At 44.6% G+C, this 14,342-nt stretch overlaps 1 protein-coding gene across 1 annotated transcript in view; it reads left to right on the top strand.

Moving 5' to 3' along the window:
• Jazf1 (JAZF zinc finger 1) overlaps nucleotides 1-14,342 on the top strand; it is a 112,533-nt gene that overhangs the window by 59,822 nt on the left and 38,369 nt on the right. Inside the window, exon 2 of the mRNA XM_055611795.1 lies at nucleotides 9,191-9,387. Coding sequence (XP_055467770.1) covers nucleotides 9,195-9,387 — 193 coding nt within the window. The 5' untranslated portion in view covers nucleotides 9,191-9,194. The remainder of the gene's footprint in view (nucleotides 1-9,190; nucleotides 9,388-14,342) is intronic.

Here is a 14,342-nt window from a genome sequence, read left to right as displayed (position 1 = left end):
CAACCCATTCTGCAGAGAAGGCTTGTTCTGGTGGTAAGAGGGCAGAAAAGGGCTACAAAGGGCAAAGGGACATAAAAGCAGATTAGTTGAAAGTGACTTCCCTTATCGGGTTAATCAGGGAGACTGTCATCCCGAGGTTCAAGGGAAACATCTCTTTTGCATTGGTTGCTAAGTCTCCTATTTTATGGAAGACCAACCTGTTCAGAGTTCAGCTGGATTAGTGTCAGCTCACTAGAGTGACTGCACTCAGAGTTGGCCTGGTCTGCTGGGGTCTAATGCAGGAGCTCAGGCCAACACAATGGCCTACCACGGGTATGATATAATACTCTTTGGAGCAATTAACCTGAACTCTTGCAATAAAGGGGAAAAATCCCTTGGAAAAAGATCAGCCCCTGAGGCCTGTGAAACTTGAAATCTGTAAGTCTCAGGTGCCCGTGTGCATACACTATATCAAGGGACAGCTGATGTATGGAATCTACTTTGCCCTCAAAAGAGTTTCACTGCCTAAGAGGACTGATCCATTTAAGGAAACATCCTGTTGCAGCTGGAGAGATGGTCAGAGGTTAAGAGCACTTGCTGCCCTTCCAGAGGACCTGAGTTCAGTTCCCAGCACCCACATCTGCTGATTCACAACTTCATAAACTCCAGCTCCAGAGGATCGAACATCTCCTTCTGGGCTCTGTGGACATGAACACATATAGTGCACACTCACACAGATACACATGTATGCATAAATAAATTTTTAAGAAGAAAACATGATGTTAGCTCCATAATACTTCTAAACAATCCACTGACCATAGCCCTGTATAAATCAGCACATAACCAGAAAAATAAATAACACTAGCAGTTGACCATGTGATGTGAGAGGCTGGGCTGGTTTTCTCTTTTCTGTTAGAGCAGTGGTTCTCAACTTTCCTAATGCCATGACCCTTTAAAATATGGGATACCCCACCATAAAATTATTGCTACTTCAATAACTGTGTGAAGTTGCTACTTTGTAACTGTAATTTTGCTACTGTTGTTAATCATTATGTAAATATCTGATATGCCAGCTATCTGATATGACCCTTGTGAAAGAGTCATTTGACAATCACACACACAAAGGGGTCACCACCCACAGGTTGAGAACCACTGTATTAGGTAGCATTCATACTTGTCTAGTTCTGAAGTGAAGGAGAGATGAAAATTGAATATGCATGCTTTTCCTGGGAAAGGTTTGGGGAATTCATACTACATCTGGTAAAGAGAGGAAATTCTTACTGCACGTGCTGCTTTTTACACACAGCTCAAAATACACCTAGACTTGTGTTAGAACTCCCTCTAGCAAGCTCCAGTGAAGTATAGTGGGACTCAAGGAAAATCCGTGGCAGACTGATCACCATCTTGGTGGTTATTGGTCTTAACCAGTTTGCTTGCCTCCATATCTTTGTTTCAACCAGACTCTCATGCCCAATTTTAGTAATACAGCCATAAACAGATGTTCTCTGAGTCTGCTCTTTGTCCTTGCTTACCTTTGTGGCAACTTTGGTTTGAGACATACTCATCTTTTTCTCTCAGGTATTGAGTCCAGCATCTTTAGTTTTAGGTAAAGTGTATGCCAGTCAAATTATCCTAGGCAGAGCTCGGTAAAACTATCAGCGAGGAAAGGGTCACCCATTTCAGCTGTGTGTAATCTCCATTGGCATTGGTGCCTACCAAGGTGGAAGACTAGGGAAATTTGCATCTGGAAAAAGAAAACATCACAGAGATGTTGTAATTGACTAGCCACACACCTTGAGCAGTCACACCATGGTGGCTGGCACCCAAGTGACCACACTACACAACCAAATCACACTGAAGAGCTCGCTCTGAAGGTCCTCTACCATCGCGTTCATTTCCCCCCTCTCCTTTCTTCACACGCATTTCACTTGAGACACCACCGAGCACCCAACCTGGGGGCCTGGTAACTGAAGGTTGAGTGCGCCATCCTACCTTGTCAGCAGACAGGAAGTGCTCACTTAAGCCCAAATTCATACAGCATGAGCACTTATGTGTGGAAACGGAGCCTTCCGATTCCAAATTTAGCTATTTATCACAGCCCATCTCTGGACTGTATACTATAGGAATTGGCCAACCAGATGGCTGTTATACTTAAAAATCGTTTCTTGTACTTCCAAGGTAAAGGTTGGAGAGAACCAATATCCATGGAAGTGCCATGCCCAAGAGTCTCCCCTGACGAGAACCCCTAAGTAAGCCAAGTACTTCCCGCCATTCACCTTCTCAGGTCTTGACAACAGCTTCCGTGAGATCTGAGGATCATGTCTGGTTTGTAATAAGGGATCCAAGTAGAGAAAGAATAAACAGTTTCCCAAAGCTCAGAAAACCAAGCAAATCAAATTAGGACTATTCCTCCAGAGTCTCTGTTTGTTTGTTTGTTTGTTTTCAACAAGCTATTGTGTTACAAGTATACATATAAACTGCAACAGAAACTCTGAGAGACCCTAGATCCAATTTATTTTCTCCCATTTTTAAATATTGTTCAGCTAGGTAGTGGGGGTGCACACCTTTAATCCCAGCACTTAGGAGGCAGAGGCAGGAGAATCTCTGATTTAGAGGCTAGTCTGGCCTACAGAGAGAATTCCAGGACAGCCAGGACTACACAAAGAAATCCTGTTTTGAAAACAAAAAATAAGAATAAAATAAAATAAGCTTCCTGTTTATGGGGAGAATTATACCTCATTTTGTTAGAGGTATTATCTTAATTTAATTTGCTTTCAGGGAAGGCGAAACAGGAAAACTCAGCCATTTGTAATTTTATACCACAAAATCTCATAAAGGGCATCTCTTTGTTTTGTCCATTCGTTTTTACATGGATGTGAAATTAACAATGAAACCCATGTGTACAAATGGCTCAGTTCAGAGATGGCAGGAAAGAATTTCTTGGAGTGGGTCTGTCTTCCAAACCCAGCTGTTCTGGAGCCCTTAGAACTTTTTTATTCTTAGCATCAACAATGAAAAAGACCATGGTTTAATTTATTTGAGGCTACAGTAAATAAAGAGTAATTGCTTCACTGATAATTTATGTTGACCTGAGACTTCTAAGGGTGGTTGCTGAACCCCAGGTGAGCCAGGACTTTCACTGTGGTGAAGCTTACATGGAAGTCTAAGTAAACAAAATGCTTAAAAATATGTTACCCATGACTAGGTATGTTTCATAATTCATAATTTTCCAGATTTCATGGATATATTATTAGTGCAAATACTGCATCCCATATGTTATATGGCATTCCTGGCAAGGTTGGAAGGTTGGGGACAGGGTCTTGTAGTCTAGGATGTTACGGCTCATACAGTGAAGCCAGTGAACACTTCCACCCTCGGGATGACGCAGGCTGGTGGCCTTTGAGCAGTAGTCAGGGTTTGTCTTCAGTGCCTTCCTTTCCGTTTCCAGTCTCGAGAGCTTGGGAGGTTTCAGAAACACAGTTGTACGTCTGCTATAGATGTGTGTGCAGTATGGGATTCATTTCTGATCAGAGATGAAGCCAAAATGAGGCGTGAAGAATGGGCGCTGTGCTGATGCTGGAGGTGTCAGTCCTGAAGCAGATGGAGGAGGCCCAGGCCACAGCCGGCCATCTCAGCAGACAGGAGAACTGGGCTGGGAGATGCTGGGGCCTGCAGGGTCACGCTGCAGCAGGGCAGCCTCCTGACAGTGCACCGCTCAGACTTCCCTGCTGTCTCGTAAAACCCAGATCTTTTCATATTTTTCCAAGAAACACTCAAGTTTCAAGTGGTCACTTCCAGTTGAGGGACCTCCGGTGTCACTGAAAGCCAAGTGACACCCTCCCCAAGCCCCCGAAGAGACAGACGTGAGTGTTTTGGGCCAGTAAATGAGATGGCAGTGGAGTGTCTGCCCAGGTTTCAGAAAATACTATAAATTTCCCGAGTTTGTGGTTGCAACTGGTCTCCCTGGAGCAGCAGCTGCACATTCGCCCTGTGCTACATTCATGGTCCGTGTTTAACCTGCCAACCCAAATGAGCATTGTGGTCTACTGCTTTAAAACGTTTATAATACAGTCTTGAAAATTTACTTAAGAAATATGTACTTCCCCTCACAATAACAAATATTACTACAAATGACTGTGTTAAATTATGGTCATTTAGGCATTTCTGATTTGTAGGAAAATTAAAATTAATCTTACAGCAGCTTCAGTTTCAAAATGAAAACATTGCTTTGCTGACCGCAGACTTCCAGGCTGTTAGTCAACAGTGAACTAAGTCTCCAGTGACGACTTTTTCTCTAAAAAAACTCTCTATGTGGGATGTGTGTGTGTGTGTGTGTGTGTGTAAGAAAACCCTGAAAAAGCTACTGTACTTGGATCTGGGTAATATTTCTCTTGGGAAAACAAATTATAAAAGAAACTTCAAAGTTCCTGGTAATTTGGGGCCCGTGGATCTTAATTTTATTATTTGTTAAACTATGTGAGTAAACTCATTCACTCACTTGCCTGTATCCCATAATTTAAAAATCATTTTGAAATGTTACAAATTCATAGAGAATTGTTGAGATGTATTCCTTTTTTATAATGTTACAAGAAAAGAAAAATTTTTTGGTCTCTCCCTCATCCTTTCCCTTGCTAGTTCCTTCAGTGAATGGGCAAGGGGCCTGATTTGAATGCTATTTTTCACATTAAAAATAAGACAAAAGGTCTATTGACTGATACTTAGTAGCTAATTCTTGAAGAGGAAAAAATACTGAATGATAACATTTGTCCATTTTTAGGTATAAATATTCCCATTGCGCAGTTCCCAGCCACCCTGTGATGCAACTAGGCACTGATATCGAGGTGTCCGCCCAGTAGCCACAGCAGTAATGTCAGTAATCTTGAGGTCATAGTAAAATTAAGGACAATTAAGAACCAATAAGCTTTTGTTTAATACATCTATTTAATGATAAGTTTACATCATTTAACATTTAATAATAGCTGTATTTCACAGCCAGTTTATAACGTCCCTAAAATGAGATGGCTTGCCCTTATAAGCCAGTCTTATCTGGCTCCAGTGCCCTGCTGCAGCTGGGAGCACTGTGAAGCAGGGGGAAGTGGGGAAGAAGACATAGCAGTCCTCTCCGGAACAGTTACTGAGGGCAGAAGAGCAGGCTCCTGGACCAACCCCACCGCAGCAACTGGCTGAGACTTAAAGGACTTGCCTCCTGACCACCCAAACAGGCCGCAGCACTGAAACCTGTAAGCTCCATAGGAGTCTCCTTGCGCATCCCCAGACCAAAACCCTCTTCCTGAGAACCGTGTGGCACATGTTTACTGCCCAAGCCAGCCCATGTCTTCTGTAGGAGCCACTGATTCAGTCTCAAGACTTGAGTGGCTTTCACGCCAACTCAGCCACTCACCAACCCCAAGGCCTGGATGGGGTCATCCCACCTCCTTGGTAATTGAAAAGGGAGCGTACTGACTGGCAATGTGACTTAACCAGGGCCTCTCCCAGTTCTGGATTCCTCCTGTCTCCTGTGATTACCGAGGGCCCTGCTGATGGGGTCACCCCCTGAGGAAGGGGTCTCACCAGAGGAGCGTGACTTCCTCAGCTTCTCTCAGCTACAGAATAGGAGCGTTCCCAGCCACACAGCAGAGAAGGCCTGTCTGTGGGATGCCAGAGTGTGTCCACACGCAGAAGCTGACCTGCTTAGAGCTGCGTCCCTGAGCCTGCAGTTCTTGCCTGGAACCCTGCTTCATGGCCTTGTCTTCTAAGTGGCATCCCTTGGTTGTTCCCTGTTTGGGTGAGCATGCCCACCTCTTGACTAACAAGCATGTGATAGAACATGACTTAAAGCTTTAGAGTTTAATAAGCCTCGAGTCTTCATATAAAGACTTAGGAACATAACAAAGGAAGGTTGCCAGTTTGAGGCCAGCCCAAGCTCTATAGCAAGACGCCATTCTCCCCCCCCCCCCAAAAAAAAAAAACAAGCAACAGGAAAGTCAATAAGGGGAAAATGGAAGAAGACTTAGGCGGCTGTGCTTGGGGAAAAGCCATTTTAACTGACTCATATGGGTGTGGCATTACTGTGCCTGCTTGCATGTGTGCTTGTGTGTGCATGTGCTTGTGTGTCTTATGGAGAGTGCATTCTGCAGCTGCGTATTTTATGTGTCAGATTTCCTGTGATTCATGGCTAGGGAAGACTGAAGGAAAGAAGTGATGGCAGTGAGCATGGTGAGCGCGATTCTCCTTCAGTGCTTTTAACATGAGTGCCTTGTCCTCACTTCTAGAAAGTACTTAGAAAAAGCAAGCCAGGCCGGGTATAGTTCCAGCACTTGGGAGGCAGAGGCAGGCAGATCTCTAATCTGAGGCCAGCCTGATCGTCAGGGCTGCTTTCAGGACAGCGAAGGCTACAAAGAGAAACCCTGTGTCAAACCCTGGGCCCCTAAAGATAGATAGATAGATAGATAGATAGATAGATAGATAGATAGATAGATAGATAGATAGATAGATGATAGATAGATAGACAGACAAATAGATAAACAAATAAATAAATAAAATAAAAGCAAGCCAAAGATACATTGTCATCTGCAGTACAACCAACCCAGATGGGTGGCTATTGTGGGAAAGAGGGTGCTGTGGCCACTGTTGCCTCATATCTGAGTGAAAAAGGGTGTTTACCTTTAAAGTAGCATGTGAAGTATTGATTGATACATGTTAACCAAAGAGATCTCTCACTTGTGTTTTGGCCAGTTTCTACCTGATACCAAATACCCCCTCTCCAGGCCCTCTTCCATCAGCCATGGGTGGGATTTCTGGTCTTTCAAGTCCTTTTAGAACTAACTCAAAGAATTTGTGATTGAGTGGGGATGACCAGGTATTCAGACAGGTGACACTGTGGTACTTTGTAGAATAACAGCTTCTACTATTGTGTCACTCGCTGTATTCCAGGCAGATCACCACATTCAGTCTTCACACAGACCTCCGCAGGAGGCTCCAATCCTCTGTCAAGTGAGACTCTTCAGGTCACAAAGCATGGCGAGGAGCTGGCCTGCCACGGGGCCACCCACAGCCAGAGCTTCTGTAACAACAGCCGGCGATACCTGCTGCCTCACAAGGATGCCCGTTTACAAAGCCCCAATCAGAATACCAGCCTTCTTGCAGATATACACAAATGGTGATGTCGGACAAGCCTATAGCTCCCACCTAAGAGTGTCGACATGTCAGCTTGGCAGGTTGCCACATAAACAAAGATCAAATTCTCCTGTAAAAGACAATGATATATCTTGCAGACATTACAAGTTTCACATCCCTAACTCCAAATATCCCAAAATCTCTACCCTCCCCTATCAGTGATATTCAACTGACAGTGTCTATGCAAATAGTCTAAAATTCAAAAGCCTTTTAAACCTTCTGCTTTCAAACATATCAGGTAAAAGCTATCAACCTGTATTCTCATATTACAACAAATAAGGCTAAAGTTTGGGAAGTTTATCACTTTGCCTCAAGTCACATAGTAAGCAACCCAGTAAGGTTTAACCCTGGCCCTTCTGATTCCAAATACCACATTCTTAGCTAAAAGCACAAGGCGTACACTTTTATGCCCAATGAAATGCTTACGTTTATCTTACTATGTGAGTTGCCTACCACTGAGGACACTTGGTCTCCCTGGCAGAAACTGTGGGTATACTGTGGGTTTGTCCACTCTCTGGCACACAGCACAGCCCAATTTGAGACGCTCAGCACTGTGCCAGCTAGTGGTTCTGCTTGAAATAATTAAAGGAAACCACAGTTCATTGTCTTTTTGTTTTTTCTGAGCATATATATATGTATATATATGCATTATGGGTAGAGGTTTTGAGGAAGGGGGGAAAGCAGTTGAAGAACCAGTTTCTCACTTGAGAATAAGCCAGTCTGGGCTCCTAGGTACAAACAGTCCTCACTGCACTGAGGTTCCTTTCTCAGTCACTGTCCCGTCAGGCATCCCCGTCTTACAGCTGTAACCTCAAGAACTCAAAGCCTGTAGCTTTACTGCTGTACAGCTCAACCTAGAAAAGTCAATTGTATATCTGGATCTTGTTGCGGGAATCATTCCAGATATAAAAGTAGGAAGTTCAAGACACTGGGACGGTATTACTCTCGTTCCGTTGGTGTCTGGTTGACTCTGAGAACCATGGGTTAACTTCTGAACTTTCACAGCACAGTGAAGAAAAACACTCAGGAATTTTGTAAGCAGAATGTGAAGCGGGTTTGGTGAGATGCTGTGATGAAGTACCACGCAGTTACTTTCCAGTGACTGCAGCTGACAGGGAAGACTTGAGAGACACAGTTGTGCTGCACCCCACAGCCTAGATAGACACACGTGTCTCTCCTCACCTGGATCGCTTTCATATTCTCCAGTCACCTTGCTCATCATGACAGTGCCCAGAAACATCTGACAAAGTCTACCCGCCAATAACGAATTATTTGGTTTTTAGGTAAAGACTACCATTTCCAGAAGCCTTGCATCTCATGTTACAGGAACATTTGTTAGGTTATACAGGAATAAGAGAACAAACATTGGGAGAATACCTTTGAAATGTCCAGATGAGCTGAGCAGGGTATAAGTAAGAAAAATCAGAACTTTAGCAGGCCCATGGGCAGGGTCGGTTGACCATCCACCTTATCCCAACCTCCTCTTGACTCTGCTTGGGCTGGTAAGCACAGCCATTGTGCAGCTATTAGCCTAGCAGGGTTTGGCAGTATGCTAGAGCTCATATGCTAGAAGACATTTCACTACGAGAATCAGAAAAAAAGAAAAGGTTTACAGGAAACAGATATACAAGACTGTGGCTGCTGAGTGTCAGTCAGTAGTTTGAGTACCAAGTACTGTCAGCCTTTGTAGGAAGGGAGCTATATGGGAATGGCCAGGGATACAGATGGGTGGGAGTCCTCCAGGTGGTAAGAGAGAGAGCCCCCCAAGAGAAAAGCTCTTGAAACAGAAGGCACTGAGGTGAGTACAGAACTGTACCAAGGTTTCCTAGCAAAGATACGGACCGAATTTGGAGGAAACTCAAAAGCAATAAGCTAGAAGGCCCCACTTCATTGCATAGGAAAGGACCAGCTTTCACGAGACTTCACAACTTGCTACCAAGTATTTTCCCCCAAGGCAGAGCATCTGTCAAACTCCACTGTCTGTCACATGCCTTCTTCCAAGGCCTTGGCTGATGACCTGCATCTGTCATTTCAGATTCATGACAGATGCTGCACGCCGAGAACAGGAGTCCCTGAAGAAGAAGATTCAGCCGAAGCTTTCGCTGACCCTGTCCAGCTCCGTGTCTCGGGGAAATGTGTCCACTCCACCACGCCATAGCAGCGGAAGCCTTACTCCCCCTGTGACTCCACCCATTACTCCTTCCTCTTCATTCCGCAGCAGTACTCCAACAGGTAAGCCCCTTAGCTGGGGACTCACACCCACAGCTCTGATCCTTCATTGGTCCTTGCACTGTGTATCCTACATCTGTTTGTCACCTTCAAGTCATTATAGAGGATGTGCATGTCTATGGTGATGGTCGTGTAGGTTGTGTGTGAACTGGCAGTATTGTTTTGTCTGCTCATTTTTCTGAGTCGAACAAGGGTAAGGCTCTAAACCAGTTCACCGGTAAGCCATGGGGCATTTAGGACATTCCTTAGAACTATCTCCTGATTTTTGCTTATTCTTGAAATTTTTCATAATTAAACAAGGAATAAAATCCTATGCCTCCCCATGTCAGAAACTAAGCTACAGAGGTGAGCAGGCCCTGTCTCTGTCTTACACCTGCTAGAAGATGGCCTCTTCCAGGTGTGGTGGTGACTACGCCCTGAAGTCAGGTAAGAGCTGAGGATAAAAACATCAATCAAGTTCTTGTCTAAAGCAGACTGGAGGATGGGGAGCTGCAGTCGAGGTTCTTACTACATCTTTCACAGGTTCATTTATTTCCTATACCATCCTTCTAACCACACACCAGGGTGGGAACATCCCAGGGGAACTGCAAGTCCCTGAGTTGATCAGTTGATTATATACTTCACTTCAGGACAGGAGTGTAAAGAAGGGAGTGGGGACCAGGAAGGTGATCTTTTGTCTTGTCTGAAAAGCAGGAGGCAGAACCCCCTCCCCTCCCATTGTAGGAATATGCACCATCACTACATAAGCACAGTACTGCTGTCTTAAGTTGTGTCATCTGGAACTCAATGACATGAGCACCTCCAGAATCCATTTGCACCAGGAGAAGAGGCTCATGGAAAGAGCAACGGAGTCAGGAAAGCGTGCTGGGGGAGGACAGAGTGTCACTGGGAAAGAGGAAAGGGAGTGTGCACCACTGTCCAACAGCCTCATGTGCGGGATCCTGCGTGTCTCCCAGCAGGCAACACTGCCAGACTGAAGAGGAGGCTCGGGGTGGCAGGGCCCGGGACACCATGGATCATATTTGAGATTCTGGTCAATCCTCAGGGAAAAGAGAAGCCATTTGGGATGGCACCAGCATCTCGTTGGCATCACCTCCTTGACTGAGATGTCCGGCTCCCATATTATTCCCCTTTATCGAGGGAGGCAGCCAGAGTTGCACTTCTCAAAATGCAGTTCACATGTTAATTAATTCACAAAATATTAGGGGTAAAAGGGCTCCTCAGTGCCTGGGGAGGTGCTAGGTTCAACAGGGTTAAAGGAGAGCTCATAGTGTGAGGCCTTGAATGCATGGTCATAGTCAGGGAAAGACACTACTGTGTCCCCAGTCCTACTGGCTGTAATTAGGGACCTTTCTGGGGCACTTCCATCTGAGGATGTATGGACATACTTGGTTCAGTCAGGATTGAGCACTTGGAAGACAGGAAAGGTGTAGCAAGCAAGGGACCAGAATTTCCTGAGATTTCTTCATACATGCCATCTCCGTTAGCATGTCACTAAGTACTGGAGCTTGCCAAGAGCTAAAGGTTTAGCCTCCAGCTTGGCATTGTTGGGATGTTTCATGTCATGGGGAGTGTGGCCTCAGCGTCCTCTTTCCTTCTCTTTTGTGCACTGGCTTTCAGAATCTTTGCTTGGTGCTTACCGTGTAAACCTGAAGAGCGGCACAACAGGGCATTGGGAGTGCTGGGTCCTTTTCTCCGTGCTTCCCTATAGTGTTTATTCATATGGAATATGAATTGTGGGGCAAGCAGTCTGCAGCAGAATGTGTTTCATACTTCAGGTAATGCGAACTGACTCATGGCCAACACCAGATAAACAGGACTGGCCCAATTAGTAACCTGCAGCTTGAGCCCTGTGAAAATCAGGACAGTCTGAAGTGAGAGTTTATTATTTTTCATGTAAGAATGTTTGGAAGAAATGGAATCATTTCTTTTCCTTCAGTCATAAAGAAATTTTTATTACACCCTGTCCATTTTAGCAATTTCCCACCAAAAGAATTAATTTATGTCGTGGGAAAGATGTATCATTTTCAGTCTGTCGGGATCACCGTTAAGTTATTTGCTGCTTGAAGAACATTCCACATAGACATCAAAACCAGCAAGGGAAATGGTTTCCTAAACCCCTGCCCTGCACAGTGTTGACTGTGGGTGTTTTTCACTGTTCTGAATGTTATTTTACCTGTAGTTAGGGGATCAGTCTTTCTGCCTGACTCATGTGTTCTAGTCATTTTCATTGCCAGGTTATAAATAATATTCCACAGCTCTGCCTCCTAAATCCGCTCTTCCAGCTTCCATGGTCAAGGTGTATTCCTGGAATGGAAGTAGTAGTAACTCTGTAGAGCATTTCATTCATAGATGTTTTTAAGCTATGCTCTCTGAACAGCCTGGAGCCTGGTTTGCCAGATGGTTTTTAGGTGGTTTTGGCATTGATGTTTGCTTTGCAGTCTCTCAGAGAATCTGCCACCACATGAACAGGTAGACGTGGCATGTCTCAGCAGCAGTGAACACTTCCGATACACAGGACTTGACCTGAAGGCCCAAGCTGAAGTCATAGAGATAGGGAAATATAAAGATGATCATGATTCAGTCCTCTGAAAACAAGATGTCAGAATAATTCCCTTCCTTGTCCTTTAGAAATGGCAGTATCAGAATGATAGAATGATGTCTAAGGGGGAAGGCAGCACACATTCATGCTTACTGTGTTCTTCCTGTGCAAAATGCTGTCCCCAGTCCTACATCAGGACCACAGAGACAGCACTGCTGTTCCCACATGCGGGTGAAGGAGATCTTCTGTGAGTGTCACTCCACACTCCCATCCACGGCTGTCTTTTCAGAGATGTGATCTCTCTAGTATGCCGCCTTTACACGGCAGGCACCTGTCAGCCACGTAGTTACAAAGCAATGACAGCAGAGATTGTTCTGTGAAAACATTCTTACATTGTCTTTCACTGCCCTTTTAAAAAGATTGCCTTACCTCAGAAATTACACGATTACTATATATTATCTTTGGGGGGGGGGTTCCTGAGGGTTTTTTTAGACAGTCTTCTATAGCTAAAGCCACCCTCAAACTCACTATGCACATGCGCCTGTGCACATGCGCCTGTGCACATGCGCCTGTGCACATGCATACACACACACACACACACACACACACACACACACGGTTTAACTTAAAGAAGTTGGCTAGTGTCATAGACCGTAGATCTAAATGCAGAACTTCCGGATTCCTGAACACCAATCATTACAGGAACACTGTCAAGGGAACAAGCTGGGTATGGTGCTGCACGGCTATAAGCCGACCTTAACTTCCTGATCCTTGTGCCTCAGCCTCCCAAGTACTGGCATCACACGTGTGTACCCCCAATGCCCAGCTGCTTAAAATTCTTACTAGGCCTTCAACTGTCCTGCCACCCAGTCACCCCAACAGTTTTACTTGATTCTGCCAGAGTCAAAACCCAAGGCATGTAGAGGCACTGGACTTGCAGCTCACCCTCAACGCAGCCATTCCTCTTTCTACCTCACTCACTGCCCACACAGCTTGTTACAGGGAGGAATTTAAGGTTTCACTTAAGGTTTGGTCTAAGGGTGAGCTGACTCTAGAGAACTGGTACTTGCGTAGTCATGTTTACAAACAAGCTAGTTGTTAAAGTGACACCTCGAAATTGACCAGTAGAGACTATACTAACAAAATGGATGCTACGTGTCTTGTCTTTACCATCATACTCTTTCAGTGTCCAAGATATCTGATCTGTTCTTAATTCACAACCTTCTAGTCTGGATTAGTCTAAAAAGAGACCTGAGGTACACAGTAGTCACCAATTAAAGAGTCAGCTGAGAGGTGCACAGCAGCCACTCACAGCAGTGTCAAAAGTCCCCATCAACAGGATGGGAAGGTCTTCACATTGCATTGACAAGTGCAGATAGTAAGATAAGACCAATATTACTGTGAAATGTTCATACTGTTTCATTTACTTCATATTTCTTACAGTAGGCTCTTTAGCATTTCTTTATAGAGTTTTTATAGTAAGTTGTTCCGATGACAAGGATTTAAATTTTTTCTTAAGGTCCTAATGCACAGCAAGTCATTTTAAAAAATAAAGTATTGAGCTGGTGAAATGGCTTAGTGGGTAAAGGTGCTTGCCATCCACCCTGAAGACCTCTAGCCCAAAGCCCACAAGGTGGAAAGAGAGAACCAGTTATTTCAGATTGTCCTATGACCTCCACACATACAGGGGGGCACTTGTGATGTGCCCACACACATACGCATGGGAAGAAATAAATGGAAAAAACATTTTAAAAACAAATACTAATTTTTCCTGACTGTGGAAAAGACTCTATGATTCAGACTTACAGAATGGGCTGGGAGAATTTGGCTCAAGGTATTTGGAAGCGTGTGTTGAGTAGAGGTACAATGGATTCTTTCTCCATTCCTTTATTTTCAGAAATCAAAATAAATTTTCATAAAGGCAGAAAAGCATTTTTAAAAAGCAGAAATAGTCAAGGCCCACACAAGTGTAGCCTAACACAACCCTGAAGAGGAAGGTGGAATACAGGGAGCTGCACGGAGAAGATGCTTAACCTCGTCGGCAGTGGAATGTGAGAAGGAAAAGTTTGCGGCCAGATGGACGTTGGGCATCTATTACAAACACGTGAGGCTCTAGTTTGGGTTAACAGGCCCTGCATTGAAGAGTGGACCGTCTGGGTGGAGCCTGAGAAACCTTCCCTAAAACCTTCCTCTGGAAAAGTTGGGTCGATTAGTCATAAAAGCTCGCTGTGTGGCTGGAGGAGGCCGAGCCTCTGTCCAGCCTGCTGTGTTTGGCTCCATTGTGGACCCCTTCCTAGCTGCGAGTCTACCTGCCTGCCTGTTTACAATCTGCTTTGTTCTAATCTTTCTCTCATCTGCTATTAGACTAGAATCTCTATTGCCTGAGAATCTAGTTTCTCGTGGCTTATTCTTGTTC

Source organism: Psammomys obesus, unplaced genomic scaffold (genome assembly GCF_907164565.1).
Source record: "Psammomys obesus unplaced genomic scaffold, mPsaObe1.curated_primary_1811, whole genome shotgun sequence".
Taxonomy (NCBI): Eukaryota; Metazoa; Chordata; class Mammalia; order Rodentia; family Muridae; genus Psammomys; species Psammomys obesus.
Note: the sequence above shows the minus strand (reverse complement) of the source record. Positions and strands in the feature narration are given on the sequence as shown.